The sequence below is a fragment of the Hyperolius riggenbachi genome, chromosome 9 (genome assembly GCF_040937935.1).
Source record: "Hyperolius riggenbachi isolate aHypRig1 chromosome 9, aHypRig1.pri, whole genome shotgun sequence".
Lineage (NCBI taxonomy): Eukaryota > Metazoa > Chordata > Amphibia > Anura > Hyperoliidae > Hyperolius > Hyperolius riggenbachi.
In genome coordinates, this window is record NC_090654.1 from 45,071,648 (window position 1) to 45,093,546 (window position 21,899).

Here is a 21,899-nt window from a genome sequence, read left to right on the forward strand (position 1 = left end):
AGTGCATCTCTAGAAATTAATGCTAAATTGCCACTATTACCTAGGATTTAAGAAGGTTCTTATTATAATGCAGAACTGTTCTCCCTGCTGATTAGAACAGATTAAGAAGAAAAAACTGTCGGTAATGCTTTGATAAATCTCCCCCACAGTCTCACTGATAGATTTTTATTGGGCCACAACGTATGATTGTATTACTGAAACTGGGAAAACTCTTTAACCCTTTAGCAGCCAATTTAAAGGCTTGCAAGTGCTCCAGGTCCATTTATTTTAGCACATTTTTTATTTCTTATTTGTTACATTTCCCTGCTTCTAATTAGTACTGCTGTAATGTGTATTTATGGCCACTTGTCACTAGGGGGCAGTGTGAGGCTTCTGCTTTCAGTTTCTATATTTTCTACTAGCAGAGAGTGATCAAAGCAGTGCACTTATCTCAAACGAGATAACTCTACTGAAACTGCTAATGGGTTCAAGCAAACCTGTAAGTTTCAAAGGTAAGAAAGTCCTCCAGAGGCTTCCCACGTCCTCCTCCAGACCACCACTGGAGACCCCTGGAAGTTTTATTGGACTTTCTTTTGTGGAGAATTAGGATCCCTGGCGTTAAAGCAAAGCAGTTTGAGGCTGCACTTTGCCTCTACCTCAGAGGTTGTGGCCACCATGATAGGCATAAGTTGACCATTATTTGTATAGGCCCTGCCAGTCATCCTAAAAATAAAACATAGTTGAACCAAATAACAAATGAGGAAGCAGACAATTTGGGTGTCTGTGTTAATGGGCATAATGGGCGGCACCAGTGACACCAATACAGACAAGTGCCCGACAACATATTATGGGGGGGGGGGGGGGCAGATAGGGTTAGGAGTTTGTGTGTGTGTGGGGGGGGACTTTAGTTAGAGCTGGGTGTCAGGAAGGGTGTTTGGCCGAGGGGGAAGGGGGGGGAGGGTTGGCGTCAGGAAGCCGCCAGCTTGAGGTAGGTTGCTTCCGGGCCTTCGAAGTGCTTTTTAATGCCCTTTTCCCCTACTCAGGCACGGAGCCAGTGGGAATCACATCCAACCTTGTTGGTGCTGCGCATGCGCTCCCTATTTATTTACTTCTAGACAGTGCCAGTTACCTGGCAGTCCTGCTGATCTCTACTGTGGAGTCTAAATCACACTCCAGAAACAAGCATGCAGCTAATCTTGTCAGACTTCAGTCAGAGCTCCTGATATGCTGTATGCTTGTTCAGGATCTATGGCTAAAAGTAATAGAGGCAGAGGATCAGCAGGACAGCCAGGCAATATGCATGGCTTAAAAGGAAATAAATATGTCAGACTCCATATCTCTCTCTGTTAAGGTTTGCTTTAAAGGAAGCCAGAGACCACAAAGTATGAAGAATCGATACTTACCCGGGGCTTCCTCCCAGGCCCATAAACACGTGTGTGTCCTTCGCTGTCTTTCCACGGTCTGCCGTTCAGCCGCAATCAGCCCCGGTAACTTTCTCAGTGACGTCAGTCCAGGTCTACTGCGCATGCACGGGAGGTCCACGTATGCGCAGAATTCTAGACTGGTCGCGACTGAGGAAGTTACCAGGGCTGATCACAGCTGAATGGCAGATGGCGGGAGGGCGGTGAGGGAATCACACGTTTATGGGGCGGGAAGAATCCCTGGGTAAGTATCGATTCTTCACGGTTGGTGGTCTCTGGTACACTTTAGGGAAATATTAGGTAGCCTTTTTAGTCCATTATTTAGATTAGATATGTTGATGCTGGTGTGCTTGCAAATGCTTTGCTTTATAGATGTCTTTTGGCTCTGATAATGTCTGAGTCACAGACCTGGAACAAGTATGTGGAGTCAAACAGAGTCAGTTAGTCACTGATTTAGAAAGCATTGAAGACAGCTGATCAAAACAGAAGCTGGGAAAACAGCATTATTTAAAAGAAAGCCAGTAATGGTGTCCTCCGTAGCCTTCATAGTGACACACAGGAGCAGCCCTCATACACGGAGCAGCGGGGAACCACTCGGCTTTCTGCTAATGCAGCTATCCCCCCAGGTGTGACCTTCCCTCACTGAACCCACCACAGCTCACAGGACCAGTGGAAACTGTGACTTGTTTGGAGATGTTTTACTAATGCCATTCACAGCTCCGTCTGTAAATATTCCGGGGAGACTGTTCCGGGAAGACCTAGAATTGTCTAAAGTGTACCTGATATGGAGGAAGAATAAAAAAATTAACATACCCGGGTCTTCCTCCAGTCCACTTAGGCTGGTCGCTCTCTCTATATTCCCAGGACGCCTCGATCCTCCGCTAGGCGGCCTAGTAAGGCCTCTTTTCCACGGACAGTTGAACTGTGTGCTCAGCAAGCAGTTACCAGGCAGCAGTGAGCAGTTACCAGGCAGTAACAAGCAGTCACCAGGCAACAGTGAGCAGTTACCAGGCAGCAACAAGCAGTCACCAGGCAGCAACAAGCAGTCACCAGGCAGCAGTGAGCAGTTACCAGACAGCAACAAGCAGTTACCAGGCAGCAGCAAGCAGTCACCAGGCAGCAGCAAGCAGTCACCAGGCAGCAGTGAGCAGTTACCAGGCAGCAACAAGCAGTTACCAGGCAGCAGCAAGCAGTTGTGAGAGTTTGAGATTTCACTGCCTCTCAACAGTCTGTGGAAAAGAGGCCTAAATCCACCAGTCGGTACAGGCGTAGTCTGGCCACATGCCCCCTAGTTGCGATTACCGGAGCATGATGGAGCAGGCACATGGCTGGGCTGCGTGGCTAAGCACAACTTTAGCAATGTCCCAGGCCGTCCGAGGGAGGATCAGAGCAGCCTGGGGAGGCGGTGAGGGAGTAATCAGCCTGAAAGGGACTGGAGGAAGCCCCAGGTATGTATACTTTTTTTTCACCCCTCCATGTCTTGTTGTTAAAAATCAATTTGATTTATTATGTTATTTTGACTACAGTTCCTCGTTACTCTTTTTACAATAAAGATAGAACAGAAATGTGGGCTTTGAAGAATTTAAGATGAATTCAGACATTGGGTGGTTGTGGCCCAGTGCCAGTCAGGGACCCCAAACATCTGATTGTCTGTAGGCGTGGCTTACCCCACCCAGCTTCCTGTTCATCATACTGCTGGATCTTCGCTGTCACCATCCTCTCCTCTTTCCATTCTTTATCAGAAACAACATGCATGCTTGTAGGCATGGACCACAACCAGCAACCTATAGCAGAGACTTGTAATACATATTACTTTCTGCTACTGAGATGTAGGGCAGCACTTTTCAGCACCACAGTCCCGACCAGAACTGCATGCTTGAGTCTCTTCCAGATATGCCAGTTATCTCCCACAGACATCCCAAACACGGACTGACAAGGAGACTGATGCAGGCAGTGGAAGGGGGTGGGACTGGTGAGAGGGCAGGCAGTGGAAAGGGATGGGACTGGTGAGAGGGCAGGCAGTGGAAAGGGATGGGACTGGTGAGAGAGCAGGCGAACAGAAGCAGGCAGTGGAGGGGTGTGGCTGGTGAGAGAGCAGGCGGACAGAAGCAGGCAGTGGAGGGGTGTGGCTGGTGAGAGGGCAGGTAGACAGAAGCAGGCAGGGGAAGGAGTAAGGCTGGTGAGAGAGCAGGCGGACAGATGCAGGCAGTGGAAGGAGTGGGGCTGGTGAGAGAGCAGGTAGACAGAAGCAGGCAGGGGAAGGAGTAAGGCTGGTGAAAGAGCAGGCGGACAGATGCAGGCAGTGGAAGGAGTGGGGCTGGTGAGAGAGCAGGTGGACAGAAGCAGGCAGTGGAAGGAGTGGGGCTGGTGAGAGAGCAGGTAGACAGAAGCAGGCAGTGGAAGGGGTGTGGCTGGTGAGAGAGCAGGTAGACAGAAGCAGGCGGTGGAAGGAGTGGGGCTGGTGAGAGAGCAGGTAGACAGAAGCAGGCGGTGGAAGGAGTGGGGCTGGTGAGAGAGCAGGTAGACAGAAGCAGGCAGTGGAAGTAGTGGGGCTGGTGAGAGAGCAGGCGGACAGAAGCAGGCAGTGGAAGGAGTGGGGCTGGTGAGAGAGCAGGTAGACAGAAGCAGGCGGTGGAAGGAGTGGGGCTGATGAGAGAGCAGGTAGACAGAAGCAGGCAGTGGAAGTAGTGGGGCTGGTGAGAGAGCAGGCATACAGAAGCAGGCAGTGGAAGGAGTAGGGCTGGTGAGAAAGCAGGTAGACAGAAGCAGGCGGTGGAAGGAGTGGGGCTGATGAGAGAGCAGGTAGACAGAAGCAGGCAGTGGATGGAGTGGGGCTGGTGAGAGAGCAGGCGGACAGAAGCAGGCAGTGGAAGGAGTGGGGCTGGTGAGAGAGCAGGTAGACAGAAGCAAGCGGTGGAAGGAGTGGGGCTGATGAGAGAGCAGGTAGACAGAAGCAGGCAGTGGAAGTAGTGGGGCTGGTGAGAGAGCAGGTAGACAGAAGCAGGCAGTGGAAGGAGTGGGGCTGGTGAGAGAGCAGGCATACAGAAGCAGGCAGTGGAAGTAGTGGGGCTGGTGAGAGAGCAGGCGGACAGAAGCAGGCAGTGGAAAGAGTGGGGCTGGTGAGAGCAGGCATAAAGAAGCAGGCAGTGGAAGGAGTGGGGCTGGTGAAAGAGCAGGTAGACAGAAGCAGGCAGTGGAAGGAGTAGGGCTGGTGAGAGAGCAGGTAGACAGAAGCAGGAAGTGGAAGGAGTGGGGCTGGTGAGAGAGCAGGTAGACAGAATCAGGCAGTGGAAGGAATGGGGCTGGTGAGAGAGCAGGTAGACAGAAGCAGGAAGTGGAAGTAGTGGGGCTGGTGAGAGAGCAGGTAGACAGAAGCAGGCAGTGAAAGGAGTGGGGCTGGTGAGAGGGCAGGTAGACAGAAGCAGGAAGTGGAAGGAGTGGGGCTGGTGAGAGAGCAGGTAGACAGAAGCAGGCAGTGGAAGGAGTGGGGCTGGTGAGAGGGCAGGTAGACAGAAGCAGGAAGTGGAAGGAGTGGGGCTGGTGAGAGAGCAGGCATACAGAAGCAGACAGTGGAAGGAGTAGGGCTGGTGAGAGAGCAGGTAGACAGAAGCAGGCAGTGGAAGGAGTGAGGCTGGTGAGAGAGCAGGTAGACAGAAGCAGGCAGTGGAAGTAGTGGGGCTGGTGAGAGAGCAGGCGGACAGAAGCAGGCAGTGGAAGGAGTAGGGCTGGTGAGAGAGCAGGCATACAGAAGCAGGCAGTGGAAGGAGTAGGGCTGGTGAGAGAGCAGGTAGACAGAAGCAGGCGGTGGAAGGAGTGGGGCTGGTGAGAGAGCAGGTAGACAGAAGCAGGCAGTGGAAGGATTGGGGTTGGTGAGAGAACAGGCATACAGAAGCAGGCAGTGGAAGGAGTGGGGCTGGTGAGAGAGCAGGCAGACATAAGTGGGTGGTGGAAGGAATGGGGCTGGTGAGAGAGCAGGCAGACAGAAGCAGGCAGTGGAAGGAGTGGGGCTGGTGAGAGTGCAGGTAGACAGAAGCAGGCAGTGGAAGGAATTGGGCTGGTGAGAGAGCAGGTAGACAGAAGCAGGAAGTGGAAGTAGTGGGGCTGGTGAGAGAGCAGGTAGACAGAAGCAGGCAGTGGAAGGAGTGGGGCTGGTGAGAGAGCAGGCGGACAGAAGCAGGCAGTGGAAGGAGTGGGGCTGGTGAGAGAGCAGGTAGACAGAAGCAAGCGGTGGAAGGAGTGGGGCTGATGAGAGAGCAGGTAGACAGAAGCAGGCAGTGGAAGGAGTGGGGCTGGTGAGAGAGCAGGCATACAGAAGCAGGCAGTGGAAGTAGTGGGGCTGGTGAGAGAGCAGGCGGACAGAAGCAGGCAGTGGAAGGAGTGGGGCTGGTGAGAGCAGGCATAAAGAAGCAGGCAGTGGAAGGAGTGGGGCTGGTGAGAGAGCAGGTAGACAGAAGCAGGCAGTGGAAGGAGTAGGGCTGGTGAGAGAGCAGGTAGACAGAAGCAGGAAGTGGAAGGAGTGGGGCTGGTGAGAGAGCAGGTAGACAGAAGCAGGCAGTGGAAGGAATGGGGCTGGTGAGAGAGCAGGTAGACAGAAGCAGGAAGTGGAAGTAGTGGGGCTGGTGAGAGAGCAGGTAGACAGAAGCAGGCAGTGAAAGGAGTGGGGCTGGTGAGAGGGCAGGTAGACAGAAGCAGGAAGTGGAAGGAGTGGGGCTGGTGAGAGAGCAGGTAGACAGAAGCAGGAAGTGGAAGGAGTGGGGCTGGTGAGAGAGCAGGCATACAGAAGCAGACAGTGGAAGGAGTAGGGCTGGTGAGAGAGCAGGTAGACAGAAGCAGGCAGTGGAAGGAGTGAGGCTGGTGAGAGAGCAGGCGGACAGAAGCAGGCAGTGGAAGGAGTAGGGCTGGTGAGAGAGCAGGCATACAGAAGCAGGCAGTGGGAGGAGTAGGGCTGGTGAGAGAGCAGGTAGACAGAAGCAGGCGGTGGAAGGAGTGGGGCTGGTGAGAGAGCAGGTAGACAGAAGCAGGCAGTGGAAGGATTGGGGCTGGTGAGAGAACAGGCATACAGAAGCAGGCAGTGGAAGGAGTGGGGCTGGTGAGAGAGCAGGCAGACATAAGTGGGTGGTGGAAGGAATGGGGCTGGTGAGAGAGCAGGCAGACAGAAGCAGGCAGTGGAAGGAGTGGGGCTGGTGAGAGTGCAGGTAGACAGAAGCAGGCAGTGGAAGGAATGGGGCTGGTGAGAGAGCAGGTAGACAGAAGCAGGAAGTGGAAGTAGTGGGGCTGGTGAGAGAGCAGGTAGACAGAAGCAGGCAGTGGAAGGAGTGGGGCTGGTGAGAGGGTAGGTAGACAGAAGCAGGAAGTGGAAGGAGTGGGGCTGGTGAGAGAGCAGGTAGACAGAAGCAGGCAGTGGAAGGAGTGGGGCTGGTGAGAGGGCAGGTAGACAGAAGCAGGAAGTGGAAGGAGTGGCGCTGGTGAGAGAGCAGGCATACAGAAGCAGGCAGTGGAAGGAGTAGGGCTGGTGAGAGAGCAGGTAGACAGAAGCAGGCGGTGGAAGGAGTGGGGCTGGTGAGAGAGCAGGTAGACAGAAGCAGGCAGTGGAAGTAGTGGGGCTGGTGAGAGAGAAGGCGGACAGAAGCAGGCAGTGGAAGGAGTGGGGCTGGTGAGAGAGCAGGCATACAGAAGCAGGCAGTGGAAGGAGTAGGGCTGGTGAGAGAGCAGGTAGACAGAAGCAGGCGGTGGAAGGAGTGGGGCTGGTGAGAGAGCAGGTAGACAGAAGCAGGCAGTGGAAGGAGTGGGGCTGGTGAGAGAACAGGCATACAGAAGCAGGCAGTGGAAGGAGTGGGGCTGGTGAGAGAGCAGGCAGACATAAGTAGGTGGTGGAAGGGGTGGGGCTGGTGAGAGAGCAGGCAGACAGAAGCAGGAAGTGGAAGGAGTGGGGCTGGTGAGAGAGCAGGTAGACAGAAGCAGGCAGTGGAAAGAATGGGGTTGGTGAGAGAGCAGGCAAACAGAAGCAGGAAGGGGTGGGGCTGGTGAGAGAGCAGGCAGACAGAAGCAGGAAGTGGAAGGAGTGGGGCTGGTGAGAGAGCAGGTAGACAGAAGCAGGCAGTGGAAGGAATGGGGCTGGTGAGAGAGCAGGCATACAGAAGCAGGAAGTGGAAGGAGTGGGGCTGGTGAGAGAGCAGGCAGATAGAAGCAGGCAGGAGAAGGGGTGGGGCTGGTGAGAGAGCAAGTAGACAGAAGCAGGCAGTGGAAGGGGTGTGGCTGGTGAGAGGGCAGGTAGACAGAAGCAGGCAGTGGAAGGGGTGGGGCTGGTGAGAGGGCAGGTAGACAGAAGCAGGCAGTGGAAGGGGTGTGGCTGATGAGAGGGCAGGTAGACAGAAGCAGGCAGTGGAAGGGGTGGGGCTGGTGAGAGGGCAGGTAGACAGAAGCAGGCAGTGGAAGGAGTGGGGCTGGTGAGAGAGCAGGTAGACAGAAGCAGGCAGTGGAAGGGGTGGGGCTGGTGAGAGGGCAGGTAGACAGAAGCAGGCAGTGGAAGGGGTGGGGCTGGTGAGAGGGCAGGTAGACAGAAGCAGGCAGGGGAAGGAGTGGGGCTGGTGTGAGAGCAGGTAGACAGAAGCAGGAAGGGTATTGTGTTGGTGAGAGAGCAAAAAGACAGAAGAAGGCAGTGGACGGAGCTGGGGCTGGTGAAAGAGCAGGCTGGCAGAAGCAGGCAGTAGAGGGTGTGGGACTGGTGAGAGAGCAGGCAGACAGAAGAAGGCAGTGGACGGAGCTGGGGCTGGTGAAAGAGCAGGCTGGCAGAAGCAGGCAGTAGAGGGTGTGGGACTGGTGAGAGAGCAGGCAGACAGAAGCAGGCAGTGGACGGAGCTGGGGCTGGTGAAAGAGCAGGCTGGCAGAAGCAGGCAGTAAAGGGCTGGGGCTAGTGAGAGAGCAGCCAGACAGAAGCAGGCAGAGGAAGGGGTGGGGCTAGTGAGAGAGCAGGCAGTGGAAAGGGCTGGGGCTGGTGAGAAGGCAGGTAGACAGAAGCAGGCAGAAGAAAGGGATGGGGCTGGTGAGAGAGCAGGAAGACAGAAGCAGGCAGTGGAAAGGGCTGGGGCTGGTGGGAGAGCAGGCAGACAGAAGCAGGCAGAGGAAGGGGTGGGGCTAGTGAGAGAGCAGGCAGTGGAAAGGGCTGGGGCTGGTAAGAAGGCAGGTAGACAGAAGCAGACAGAAGAAAGGGGTGGGGCTGGTGAGAGAGCAGGAAGACAGAAGTAGGCAGTGGAAAGGGCTGGGGCTGGTGAGAGAGCAGGCAGACAGAAGCAGGCAGTGGAAAGGGCTGGGGCTGGTGAAAGAGCAGGCTGGCAGAAGCAGGCAGTAGAGGGTGTGGGACTGGTGAGAGAGCAGGCAGACAGAAGCAGGCAGTGGACGGAGCTGGGGCTGGTGAAAGAGCAGGCTGGCAGAAGCAGGCAGTAAAGGGCTGGTGAGAGAGCAGCCAGACAGAAGCAGGCAGAGGAAGGGGTGGGGCTAGTGAGAGAGCAGGCAGTGGAAAGGGCTGGGGCTGGTGAGAAGGCAGGTAGACAGAAGCAGGCAGAAGAAAGGGATGGGGCTGGTGAGAGAGGCAGTGGAAAGGGCTGGGGCTGGTGGGAGAGCAGGCAGACAGAAACAGGCAGAGGAAGGGGTGGGGCTAGCGAGAGAGCAGGCAGTGGAAAGGGCTGGGGCTGGTAAGAAGGCATGTAGACAGAAGCAGGCAGAAGAAAGGGGTGGGGCTGGTGAGAGAGCAGGAAGACAGAAGTAGGCAGTGGAAAGGGCTGGGGCTGGTGAGAGAGCAGGCAGACAGAAGCAGGCAGTGGAAAGGGCTGGGGCTGGTGGGAGAGCAGGCAGACAGAAGCAGGCAGTGGAAGGGGATGGGGCTGGCAATATTTCAATGCTTCTTTTGCATCAGTCTCCTCTCAGTATGTGCCTACCATGCCTATTAGCAAATCCGTCCCCTGACCTAAGACTATATACACATTTTCACAGTTTCCTGTGCACACATTTCACAAGTTATCCACATCTCCAGCTCACCGTTACCCGACCCATATATATATATTCTATAATCACAGCGGTCCGAGCTGTACACGATACCACTGGCTATACTTCGTTCACAGACACCGGTCACACATACAAACCACAAGAACTGTGTATGAGTTATTTTATTCTCAGCAGCTGCTGGACCCAAATGCTGCCAGATTATACCTGTGTGCAGGCACAGTCAGTGGACCATCAGAGGTACATATACTATTCCAGTTCCCGGGCGCCTTGCGCTACCAGGTTTTATGACTGTATTATGGAACGGCAGAGTTATAACTGTGTTTTGAAGTCTTTGTTTAATTGCTGTTCACTGTGTTTCCATCCACTGTCATCGCTTCCTACCGCAAAAGCAATTTTTAATTTTCATTTTTTTAAGGACAAACTTTATAACATTTTGCATGTTTTAAAGGAATACTATCATACCGAGTGTTCTAAAATGAAAATGTACAAATAATGTCTTAGTAGCTGTGTAAGCATTTTCCTACTTTTCATGTTAAATATCAGAGGCAAAAGCTGTAAATCCTTGTGTGTAGGTTGTAGCTGCATTGGAACAAATCATTAGCAAAGGGGGAGTCTGTGCTACAATGTTTCACAGCCAGTGCTGTTGTTTGCATGAGACTACAGAAAGAAAAAAAAACATTTAGAATGAAAAGCCATGGTGTTAGGTTTCACACACAATTACAAATGTTTATGCTGCACATAAAAAGATACATTTCCTCTGCTCTCAGTGCAGACAGCTCATTCAGAGACACAAGCAGCTGCTAGTGAGCCCTGTCACCTGCTAAAGGTATAAAGTACACACAGGGTTAACAGATATAGGAAGAGGAATTCTCCCCTCCCCTCATGATTTACTAGTCCATCACCCTGATCATCCTGGCCCGTCAGTGACGTGTGAAAGGTATTTGGTAACAGTAAACAAAGAGATAAGCAGTGAAATGTATACATCAGTTGTTAGGAGCACTTCACAAACTATTCCCATACCATTTAAAACAAAAACATGTTAAAGGAACACTATTGAACCAAGTGTTCTAAAATGACAATGTGCAAATAATGTTTAAAGAGATCCCGAGGTGGGGATCTTAGAACAAAATCTATACACAGAGGCTGGGTCTGGCTATAGTGCCCAGCCTCTGTTGCTAGTTGAATCCCCCCTAAGTCCCCACTGCGCTCCGCTCTAGCCCATAAATTACAGCTGGGGAGCATCGGAGAGTGACAGTGTACATGTAAACTGCCTGCTGGCGACACGCTGTATGTCGCTAGCACGGTGGTTTACTTTGGGGGGCACAGCAGAGCGCAGGGGGGGCCTGGGGGGAGATAATATAGCAACAGAGGCTGGGCATTATATGTAGAACCAGCCTCTGTGTGCTAATAGGATTTGTAAAACCCACCTCAGGTTCTCTTTAAACAAACAAGAAACAGTGAGACAGGTTGAGATAAGTGCTTCAGATAACATAAGTTTAATCAGAGAGCTCAGAGAAGGTTTTTTGCAGACATAATAACTGAAGTTCCTTAACTATTCCTGTACTGGAAATAATCTGAGACTCTTATCTGTGCTACTAATGTTCTATTTCTTGGCTGTACTATACATGCAAATCATTATCTCATTAAGGTGGCCATACACTGGTCGATTTGCCATCAGATCGACCAATAGATAGATCCCTCTCTAATCCAATCTGATTAGAGAGGGATCGTATGGCTGCCTTTACTGCAAACAGATTGTAAATCGATTTCACTATGAAACTGATCACAATCTGTGGAGCTGCCGAAAATCGTTAGGTGTATGGGCCCCTTCAGTTTATTTTCGCTTCAGATTCCCTTTACCTCCTTATCTAACAGAGTAACCAAGCAGCTTGACGTGACCCAAACCACTAGGAATGTATAGGGGGATAAAAGAGACTGAAAACTCCTCCTACTAATAAGCAATGCTTGGTGAAATTTGCCGTCTTAAAACAGAAGGAAACTTGCAATAATTCAGCTATAAGTGAACATTTGTGGTTACCCACAATGCACCACTACTGAATATGCAAATTTTCTTTTTGCCCCTGTAAGCCAGGCAAGCATCCAGAACTGCTGGTGTATAGCAAGCCTATAGCTTTAAATAGTACACAGTCACATCAACCTCACAAGTACACAGCCTGTTTCAGGGTTTTGGCCCTCATCAGTGCATGGCAGGGATTGAGATGGCTGTATGGGATAGGGCTTGGACCAGTACAACAGAGTAACCAAGCAGCTCGGGGTGACCCAAACCACTAGGAATGTATAGGGGGATAAAAGAGACCGGAAAAGCCCTCCTACTAATAAGCAATGCTTGGTGAAGCCCCAGGTAAGTATCAGTTCTTTGTTTTTTGACAATTCTGGTACACTTTAAGGCAGCCACCTGTATCAATCTCCCAGTCCTTTTAACAATTTGTTTTAAAATGATCAGTTAGACATTTAGAAATATTTCTACATTCATTGATGAAACGAAATGCTTCATTCAATTTTCGTATAATTTATTGAATTACCCTAAATATCGATTTGGTTGTGCTACGTATAGCCACCTTTAAGATGACCACAAACAGCTCCTTTTCAGATTTTTTTACTCATTTTTTTTTAGGGGAACCTGAGGTGAGAGGGATATGGAGGCTGCCATATTTATTTCCTTGTAAACCATGCACATTGGCTGGAAGCCTTGCTGATCTTCTGGCATAAGAAATGTCTGAGTCCAAACCCTGAACAAGCGTATGGCTAATGCAGTCAAATCTGAGTCAGCTGAATCACAGTACCTGATCTGCTGCATGCTTGTTCAGGGTCTATGGCTAAAAGTATTAAAAGACACAGGATCAGGAGGTTTGCCAGGCAACTGGTAGTGTTTAAAAGGAAATAAATATGGCAGCCTCCATATCATTCTCACCTCCGGTTCCCTTTAAATGATCGATGGTATAGATAAAACATGAGATTTATCAATTGAAACAAAAGTATGGTTCAATTTTTCTATATACAATTCAAAATTGTATCAAATAAAACATAAAAGCTTACTAATTTGGTTGTACTGAGTGTATTTAGTGGTTGTTGTTTTCTTGTGAGGTTACCAATCACGGCTTTGTACCTACCAGGACCACGATGTGATGAATGCGCTCCCGGTTTCTATGGAAATCCCTTCCAGGTCGGAGGTCGCTGCCTTCCCTGTCAGTGCAATCAGAACATCGATATGACGGACATGGGCTCCTGCGACCGGCGTACCGGCCAGTGCCTGAAGTGCCTGTACAACACAGAGGGGCGGTTTTGTGAGCAGTGCCGGGATGGCTACTATGGCGACGCATCAAGGCGCACCTGCAGGAGTAAGTAAGAGAAGATCCGCAGCAGCCTCACCAGAGGGGTAACAATATGCGGAGCAGCCCATTCACCTGCAGGGGGCACCAAAACTGGTGGGATACTCCCAACTCCTTACTCTCCCGTCCTCCAGTACAAAGGCCCATGTTATAGGTAAGAGGAGGCACGGTAGCTACACCTGTTACATGACCTGGCAGGTGTGACCCTGGCTGTGGGGATCAGCAGATGGTGGGGGTGTGAACATAGGAGGACCCATCAAAGGTTTTAGCTAGGGGTCGCCATGATTTTGTTTGTTTCCCTGTAAAATCTGTCAATGCAAAGACTTCCAGAGTTGCTCCATAGTAGCAGCTCTGGAAGCTGGCAGGAGTGAACCCTGCCTTATGGAAAGACTAGTGATGGTCATAATTGGCAAATTTCAATCAACTTTGTGTAATTTTCCTAAATACAATGAGGATCGTAATAGCCAATTTCTTAATTGCTAAAATTACACTTACATTACGTGAAGCTTTGCGTAGTTACGACTTTATGCGTAAGGGGGAAATCATAGCGAAATTTTGTAATTACGTAATTATTTTTGTAATAGCTAATTCATAATTATTTTATATTTCTCATAATTTTCATGTAATTATGCGAAATTACACGTAAATAAGAGTTAATGCAAAATGATGCAGAATGTTGTACAAGTACACCAAATTGCGCATAATTATAAGTCATTGTGAAATTACAATACAAAATTACCATTCAATGGGAAAGGAATCACGAGTTTGCCAAAAATTACACATATGCAAAAATTCGGGTCATCGCTAGGAAAGGGATTTTAATTCCCATCATCCTCTTCACTGCAGTTTCAGATCACACTGGTCTGGTAGCAGGATTATAGAGTTAGCTGAAAGGAGAAAGTGGCAGTAAGAACCACAACATATCTCATGTAATGTACCCAAATCAAGATGTACAGTGGGTTGCAAAAGTATTCGGCCCCCTTGAAGTTTTCCACATTTTGTCACATTACTGCCACAAACATGCATCAGTTTTATTGGAATTCCATGTGGAAGCCCAATACAAAGTGGTGTACACGTGAGAAGTGGAACGAAAATCATACATGATTCCAAACATTTTTTACAAATAAATAACTGCAAAGTGGGGTGTGCGTAATTATTCGGCCCCCTGAGTCAATACTTTGTAGAACCACCTTTTTCTGCAATAACAGCTGCCAGTCTTTTAGGGTATGTCTCTACCAGCTTTGCACATCTAGAGAATGAAATCCTTGCCCATTATTCTTTGCAAAACAGCTCCAGCTCAGTCAGATTAGATGGACAGCGTTTGTGAACAGCAGTTTTCAGATCTTGCCACAGATTCTCGATTGGATTTAGATCTGGACCTTGACTGGGCCATTCTAACACAGATATGTTTTGTTTTAAACCATTCCATTGTTTCCCTGGCTTTATGTTTAGGGTCATTGTCCAGCTGGAAGGTGAACCTCTGCCCAAGTCTCAAGTCTTTTGCAGTCTCCAAGAGGTTTTCTTCCAAGATTGCCCTGTATTTGACTCAATCCATCTTCCCATCAACTCTGACCAGCCTCCCTGTCCCTGCTGAAGAGAAGCACCCTCAGAGCATGATGCTGCCACCACCATATTTGACAGTGGGGATGGTGTGTTCAGAGTGATGTGCAGTGTTAGTTTTCCGCCACACATAGCGTTTTGCATTTTGGCCAAAAAGTTCCATTTTGGTCTCATCTGACCAGAGCACCTTCTTCCACATGGTTGCTGTGTCCCCCACATGGCTTGTGGCAAACTGCAAACGGGACTTCTTATGCTTTCTGTTAACAATGCCTTTCTTCTTGCCACTCTTCCATAAAGGCCAACTTTGTACAGTGCATGACTAATAGTTGTCCTATGGACAGAGTCTCCCACCTGAGCTGTAGATCTCTGCAGCTCGTCCAGAGTCACCATGGGCCTCTTGACTGCATTTATGGTCAGCGCTCTCCTTGTTTGGCCTGTGAGTTTTTATGTGGATGGCCTTGTCTTGGTAGGTTTACAGTTGTGCCTTACTCCTTTCATTTCTGAATGATCGCTTGAACAGTGCACCGTGAAATGTTCAAGGCTTTGGAAATCTTTTTGTAGCCTAAGCCTGCTTTAAATTTCTCAATAACTTTATCCTTGACCTGTCTGGTGTGTTCTTTGGACTTCACAGTGTTGTTGCTCCCAATATTCTCTTAGACAACCTCTGAGGCCATCACAGAGCAGCTGTATTTGTACTGACATTAGATTACACACAGGTGCACTCTATTTAGTCATTAGCACTCATCAGGCAATGTCTATAGGCAACTGACTGCACTCAGATCAAAGGGGGCCGAATAATTACGCACACACCACTTTGCAGTTATTTATTTGTAAAAAATGTTTGGAATCATGTATGATTTTCGTTCCACTTCTCACGTGTACTCCACTTTGTGTTGGTCTATCACATGGAATTCCAATAAAATTGATTCAGGTTTGTGGCAGTAATATGACAAAATGTGGAAAACGTCAAGGGGGCCGAATACTTTTGCAAGCCACTGTACATCATCAGAGCCGGTGTAGGGTACTGGGAAAAAACACAAAGACAACGGGAGCCCAAATTGTGCAGTATATCACAGGTAGATGGATAAATAAAGTGTTTGAAAAGGGAATACTCACAAAACTGGGTTTTCCACGGGGCAACCGACCACTTCAAGCAGGTGGAGTGTCTTATACCTGACTCCACTCAGGTAAGCCAGTGATCCTGGAGACGGTCCCTCTCTTGGTAAAGAACCTCATGCACTCTAAAACTATGATGTGGTGTGGATTCCACCTCAAGTATGGTGCATGGGACTCCCCTCACTGGAACGTGAGGGGGAGTATGACACAGAAGGGAGTAAAGAGGCGCCCAATGGAGTATAAAAGAGTTAAAAACACTAAAAACTAAAAGGTTGAGGTGGCTTACCTCACAGACAACTCACTTTGAGCAGAAATGCGGCTATTAGACTGCAGTGGCACTTTATTTGGCCTGAGGAAGTTGGCAAGATCCCACGAAACACGTTGCCTGTGCTTATTAATAAACATTTCTGTTGTCGTCTATGAGGTAAGCCACCTCAACCTTTTAGTTTTTAGTGTTTTTAACTCTTTTATACTCCATTGGGCGTCTCTTTACTCCCTTCATCATCAGAGCCGGGACAAGGTCCTCCAACACCCAAGGCTGAGACACCAAAGTGCGCCTCCTATCCCTCCCACCCCAGCCGCCACACACTGATTGCTATTAGACTAAGAGGTGCCCCAGCTCCGACAAACACATTCATCTCTAGTTATCTGGCTTGCAGTCACTGCTATGTATCCCCTTTTCTTATTTCTCTCTGCTTCAAACACAACAAGGAATTGATAGCTGAGTGAGTTGGGCACCCCTTCCTACACTGAGGCTGGAGCCTCTCTTGCCTCTCCCTCAGCCTGGCCCTGTACACCATCATCTTCATCCTGTTATTTACCTGCACCTGCATTTACTTGCAATCTCTTTCAGAGTGCGTCTGCAACTTCCTGGGAACGGATCGCGGCCAGTGCTCCTCCAGAGACGAGTGTCTGTGCGACAAAACAAGTGGCCAATGTCAGTGCTTGCCTAATGTCAAAGGTCAGAGCTGTGACCGCTGCAGTCCCCACTTCTGGAACCTGGCGAGCGGGAAGGGCTGCGCTGCCTGCAACTGTGACCCCCACAACTCTTTCAGCTTAAACTGTAATGAGGTGAGGTCTTATCCATTACTTCTAATGCCTAAAGTAAAACATTAAAGTGAGATTATATTACCAAAACTAAAATTTCAGTCACTACTCTGTCACATAAAACAAAAACATTTGAAAGCATTCCGAAGTATTCCATGTATGTAAAATAATTTATTTTCACTGCAGAGGGCAGGGGAAGCTTTCTTATCTTTTTTCATCGGCAAAGGCAAATGTAATCATTGCCAGACAGCAGACGCTCTCTGCCTGTGTCTTGATTCTGCTCCCTCCTCCTTTTCCCTGCTGAATAGACACATCGCCCTGGCAATAGCTCAGTCACTTCAGCAGAAAAGGAGGGGTCAGAGAGAAGACACAGACAGATTCTTGCTGGCAATGTTTACATATGCCGATTACCCAGAGAGATGTACTGCTCTCTGCAGTGAAAGTAAAAGTTTTTACACACAGAATGCTTACAAATGTTCTTTTATGTACCTACGAGTAGTAACTGAAATTTTAGTTTTGGGAGTATAATCCCACTTTCAAGAGGATCTCTGGCTACACAAATAGAATTGACTGTAGCGGGATAGTGTGAGACCTCTCCAGTGGCCACTAATCCTCCTTTTCTGCAATGTAAACTTTGCTGTAACGATTGGTTTCAGCACGCAGAGAGAATCTGATTATTGGTGATCTGCAGTGTCACCAAGAATGCAGATATATTCCTGATTATTGATGATTTGCAGAATCACCGATAATACAGATATATTGCTAACCTCTGGACACCTTTTGATATGTGAGTGTTTGGTGCAACAGTAGTACTTTGAGTAATGCACCTGCTGAGCAGGTGATAATAGACAGTAAAGAGACACTGCTCGGAGAGCACAGGAACCTTCCAGCAGCCTGAGACTCCTCAAGGGGTGGAGTCAGGCTGAAGATAGGGAAGGCCAGAGAGTGAGTGACACCTGAAGGTGGATGTCACTATCTGGTCTGGAGACTATCTCTTAATAGGAGAGATAGCTCTCGAGGTCGGGCTCGCCAGGTCGGCAACACACTGACAGATGAGTACAAAGACAGAAGGCTGATTCGGTATCCAAGGCAAGCAGGGTCTGGCAACGGAATATCAGATATGCGAGGTACCGAATCAGAAGACAGAGGAGTAGTCAGAAAAGCAATAAGTCATAACAGATATCAAACAATGCCTAGTCTGGGTGCGAGGTCCGTGGTCTCAGCACCCTGGAGCTAGTCTGAAGAATAACACAGATGATAATAAAGTTCCCTAGTCTGGGTGCGTGGTCCGTGGTCTCAGCACCCTGGAACTAGTCTGAATATAACACAAATGAAAGTACAGTTCCCTAAGCTGGGTGTGAGGTCCTTGGTCTCTAGACCCTGGAACTAGTCTGAGCATAAACAGAATAACAGTTCAAGTAATCTGGCTAAGTGTGAATTCCCAGGTCCACCTGGTTCAAACACACTGTAGGATCTGACTGAGGTCTGAGTGCTTCCACGTAGTGATCGCAACGGCAGACAACTTGCAACTGGCCAGCAGAAACAATATATGGAGTAGTGCTCTCCAGCACCACCCCTAATTGCTCAACCAATAGTATCCTGCTCAGGAGTCAGCTGATCGGCGTGGTCAGCTGACTCTCCCTGCCTAGTATAAGAATTCTGCCTCTCAGCGCGTGCGCGTGTATTCCTAAGCCTGTGTGCACTAACAGACCCAGCCACACCAGACACACGCTGCCGCGTGCAAACCGCCACGCTGGACGCGGAACCAGCCGCCTGACTGTTGTTGCGTGCGGCGGCTTTTCCGCGTTCTGCCCTGCCACTAGACACCCGCTTCCGCGTGCAAACCGCCGCGCTGGATGCGGAATCAGCCGCCTGCTCAGTAGCACACGTGGCGGCTTTTCCGCGATCTCTCACACTTGCTCCTATACTTTGTCCATCACCACTAAGGTCTGGTTCACACTGGGGCGCTTTTCAACGCTTTGCGGATCACCGGCGACTACTAATGTATCCCTGTGGGATCATTCTCACTGCAACATTTGCAAATTGCATAAATCGCAACCGTGCTGCATGCAGCATTTCAGGGGTTATTGCTGATGTCATTCTCATCCTATTGAACGGGATACATAAATGCAAATCGTGGTCATTTTGTGATGCAAATTCGTGATCAGGATTCGCGATTTGCATTCTGAGTGTGAACCAGCCCCTCCAGTCACTGGAACTATACAGGAAAGGAAAAATTACCCATAAGCCCTCGCTAGTTTCCTTTACTGCTCCATGGCTGCTATTACCGTAAGCGGCAGAACGCGGTGGCCATTTTGGAAGGGAAGTCGGTGGATTTTCATTAATGACATCCTGTGGAGCAGAGTAATGAGGAGGGCAGGGGAACCATCAGGGCACTTAGCAGAAAGGTCAGGACGAGGTTTATGCCCTACTGGTCTGGAGATTTTCTTTGTCTGTTGTTCAGAGCTTTGAAGCGCACTTGACAAAAGACAAGACAAATAACATTTATATTGCGCTTTTCTCCTGGCGGACTCAAAGCGCCAGAGCTGCAGCCACTAGGACGCGCTCTATTGGCAGTAGCAGTGTTAGGGAGACTTTCCCAAGGTCTCCTACTGAATAGGTGCTGACTTACTGAACAGGTAGAGCCGAGATTCGAACCCAGGTCTCCTGCGTCAGAGGCAGAGCCCTTAACCATTACACCATCCAGCCACTTGGCTTGATTTATACATATAGGGTCATTAGTCATCCTGCAAAACTTTGCCAGGTCATGCTAGACTAACGTGTATCTGAGCCTGAGCTCGGGTACAATATCATATACTTACCTAAGAAGAGGAAAGCATCTTAATGAGGCTTCCCTCGCTGTTCTCCGGTCCTGTCTCAGACCCTCCAAAGATTACCAGCAAGGGCTCGTCTGTAATCTGATCGCGGCTGCTTTCCTCTTAAAGCACAATAGTGGCCATACTGCACTTGCGCAAGTACAGCCACACCTGCGCAGCAAGCCAGACGTGGTCGTGCACGAACGGCTCTGGGCTGCTGCGCAGGTGCGGCCATGCTTGTGCCAGGAAAGGAGCAAACCCCGATCAGCTGGAGGATTTGCGAGCGGCAACGGGGGAAGCCTCATTAGGATCCAGAGGCTTCCCTCTCCTTATGTAAGAACAGTGTGTGTTTCTGAACCTGAGCTTCGGCTTGGGTTCTCTTTAAGGGCAGCGGAAAGTTGCAGCTGTGTGCATGAACTAGCATTAATTTGAAGGACCACAATCACGCAAAATTGTAAAACTGAAAATACATGTGTGCATCAGTGATTCCTGCTGTGGTTGGTTTTAACCCTTGTCTCATAACAACTGATGATTTTTAACCACTTAATCCTAAATCCTATCTGGACGGATACATCCGTCCAGACAGGCTACACTGCTGCCGCTGCCTGGTGCGCGCCTCCTTCCGTTAGCCCAGAGAACAATGAATGGGAACAAAGTTCCCATTCATTCATCTAAGTCCCCATATGAAAGACCGACACCGTCAACAAGACGACTCCATCTTTCACAAATACCCTTCTACCATCCACTCATTACTTCCGCTTTGCGGAGGAACTTTCCGCATGCAGAAGTGAGCTGCGAGGGCATCTTGTGGCCAAATAGTAAAATTACATCTGGAAATAAAAATTTCCATTTAATGACATTTTTTTACTTTTACAATTAGCCCCTTATCTCCCACACTCCCTGATTGGTACACATAATTTATTTTGTAAAAATAAATACATAAAAAATATACAATAAAAAATTACATAAATAGTTAGAGAAAACAAAAAACAATGCTGCGCCACCAAATAAATTAAAGTCTGTAAAAAAGAGAGTGCGCTGTGTCCAATTCTCTTGAAATATTCTGTATAAAATGTAATCTTGCTTCAATGCGGCGTGGCATGGAGGCAATCAGCCTGTGGCACTGCTCAGGTGTTATGGAGGCCCAGGATGCTTCGATAGGGGCTAATTTTTTGAGAAGGACCTGTAGTGTGAAAGAAATCTTATGTATTAAAAAAGTCCTCAATGTAATAATCTTTCCTGAATATTTTATTTTTCAGTTTACTGGAAAGTGTCAGTGCAGACCTGGATTTGGGGGATCTATGTGTACGGAATGCCAGGAAAATTACTGGGGCAACCCCAGTGTTCAGTGCAGAGGTAAGTGACTCATTACTTTTCCAAACACTTTGAGGTAAATTTAGTAACAGTCGGTGTGTGACTCCAGGACTTGCGGTGCACTTGTGTGGGTCGAGTCAGTGGAGTAGCAATAAGGGTTGCAGAGGTGTCGACCGCACTGGGGCCCTTGGGCCAGAGGGGCCTCATAGTGCTTTCCCTCAACTGCAGAATTAGCTCATTATTAGTCCTGTGCTTGTATGCTGATGACTTCTATAGATGCTTTGAATGATAATAATCATTAACAAGCTGTCAAAACGAGTTGTGGTGCGCCGTATGAATTTATGCTTGGCGAGACCTGTGTGAAACTCGCACCGGAGCCCATAGCTCCTTAGCCACGCCACTGGGTAGAGTAGAAGGCGTGGTCATTAGTACTGATGACGTTGATCCGGAAGGTACTCTAGATCAATGTGACGGCAAGAAAAAAAAGGGGCGCCCAATCTGGTGTAGTATTTCCGGGTGTGGTGGTGTGTGTTTGTGTGTGTGTGTAGGGGAAAGGAAAGGAAGGGGGAGGGGGTAAATAAGAGTCTAGTGATTTAATACTCACAATTCGCAACACTGAGAAGCATACACAACATGGAGAAGAGCTTGGATCTCACGATCCAGACACTGGATGGAACCGTTGAAGATGAGGAGGGTGGAGTACAGCCGGACCAAGAAGCAGAGGCAGCCGCTAGTTGGGTCACAGTTAGAAGGGGTAGGGGAAAAAGTGGCAGGGAGGCTAGTCCCGAGTTGTCCCTCACTAATAAGTATGCTTGTTTGCGTAATATTGGGGAGGATGATTCAGGAGTAGCAATGCTGCAGCAGGATGTGCTCCTTAGCAACCAAGGGGCAGACTGCTGTAACGAGAAAGGGAATAGGAGTGCAGCTAAGGCTAGACAGGTACTGGTGGTAGGGGATTCAATTATTAGGCGCACAGATAGGGTAATCTGTCGAAGAAACGGCGAATGCCGTACAGTCTGTTGCCTCCCGGGTGCTCGGGTTCGGCATGTAGCGGAAAGAATTGACAGATTACTGGGTGGGGCTGGGGAAGACCCGGCTGTCATGGTACACATTGGCACCAATGACAAAGTTAGTGGGAGATGGAAGGTCCTCAAAAATGATTTTCAGGTACTTGGAGATAAACTTAAAGCAAGGACCTCCAAGGTGGTGTTTTCTGAAATACTGCCAGTGCCACGTGCTACATCTGAGAGACAGAGGGAGCTTAGGGAGTTAAATAAGTGGCTGAGAAATTGGTG

The 21,899-nt window shown here is 49.2% G+C and overlaps 1 protein-coding gene across 5 annotated transcripts in view; it reads left to right on the plus strand.

Moving 5' to 3' along the window:
• The window catches only part of LAMB2 (laminin subunit beta 2), a 193,882-nt gene that overhangs the window by 142,925 nt on the left and 29,058 nt on the right, over positions 1 to 21,899 (plus strand). For 3 of the 5 annotated variants that reach the window (XM_068252640.1, XM_068252638.1, XM_068252639.1), the window contains 4 exons: positions 9,576 to 9,638; positions 12,536 to 12,760; positions 16,281 to 16,498; positions 20,550 to 20,646. In XM_068252640.1, coding sequence (XP_068108741.1) covers positions 9,576 to 9,638; positions 12,536 to 12,760; positions 16,281 to 16,498; positions 20,550 to 20,646 — 603 coding nt within the window. The remainder of the gene's footprint in view (positions 1 to 9,575; positions 9,639 to 12,535; positions 12,761 to 16,280; positions 16,499 to 20,549; positions 20,647 to 21,899) is intronic. The other 2 variants (XM_068252642.1, XM_068252643.1) reach the window with 1 other exon arrangement.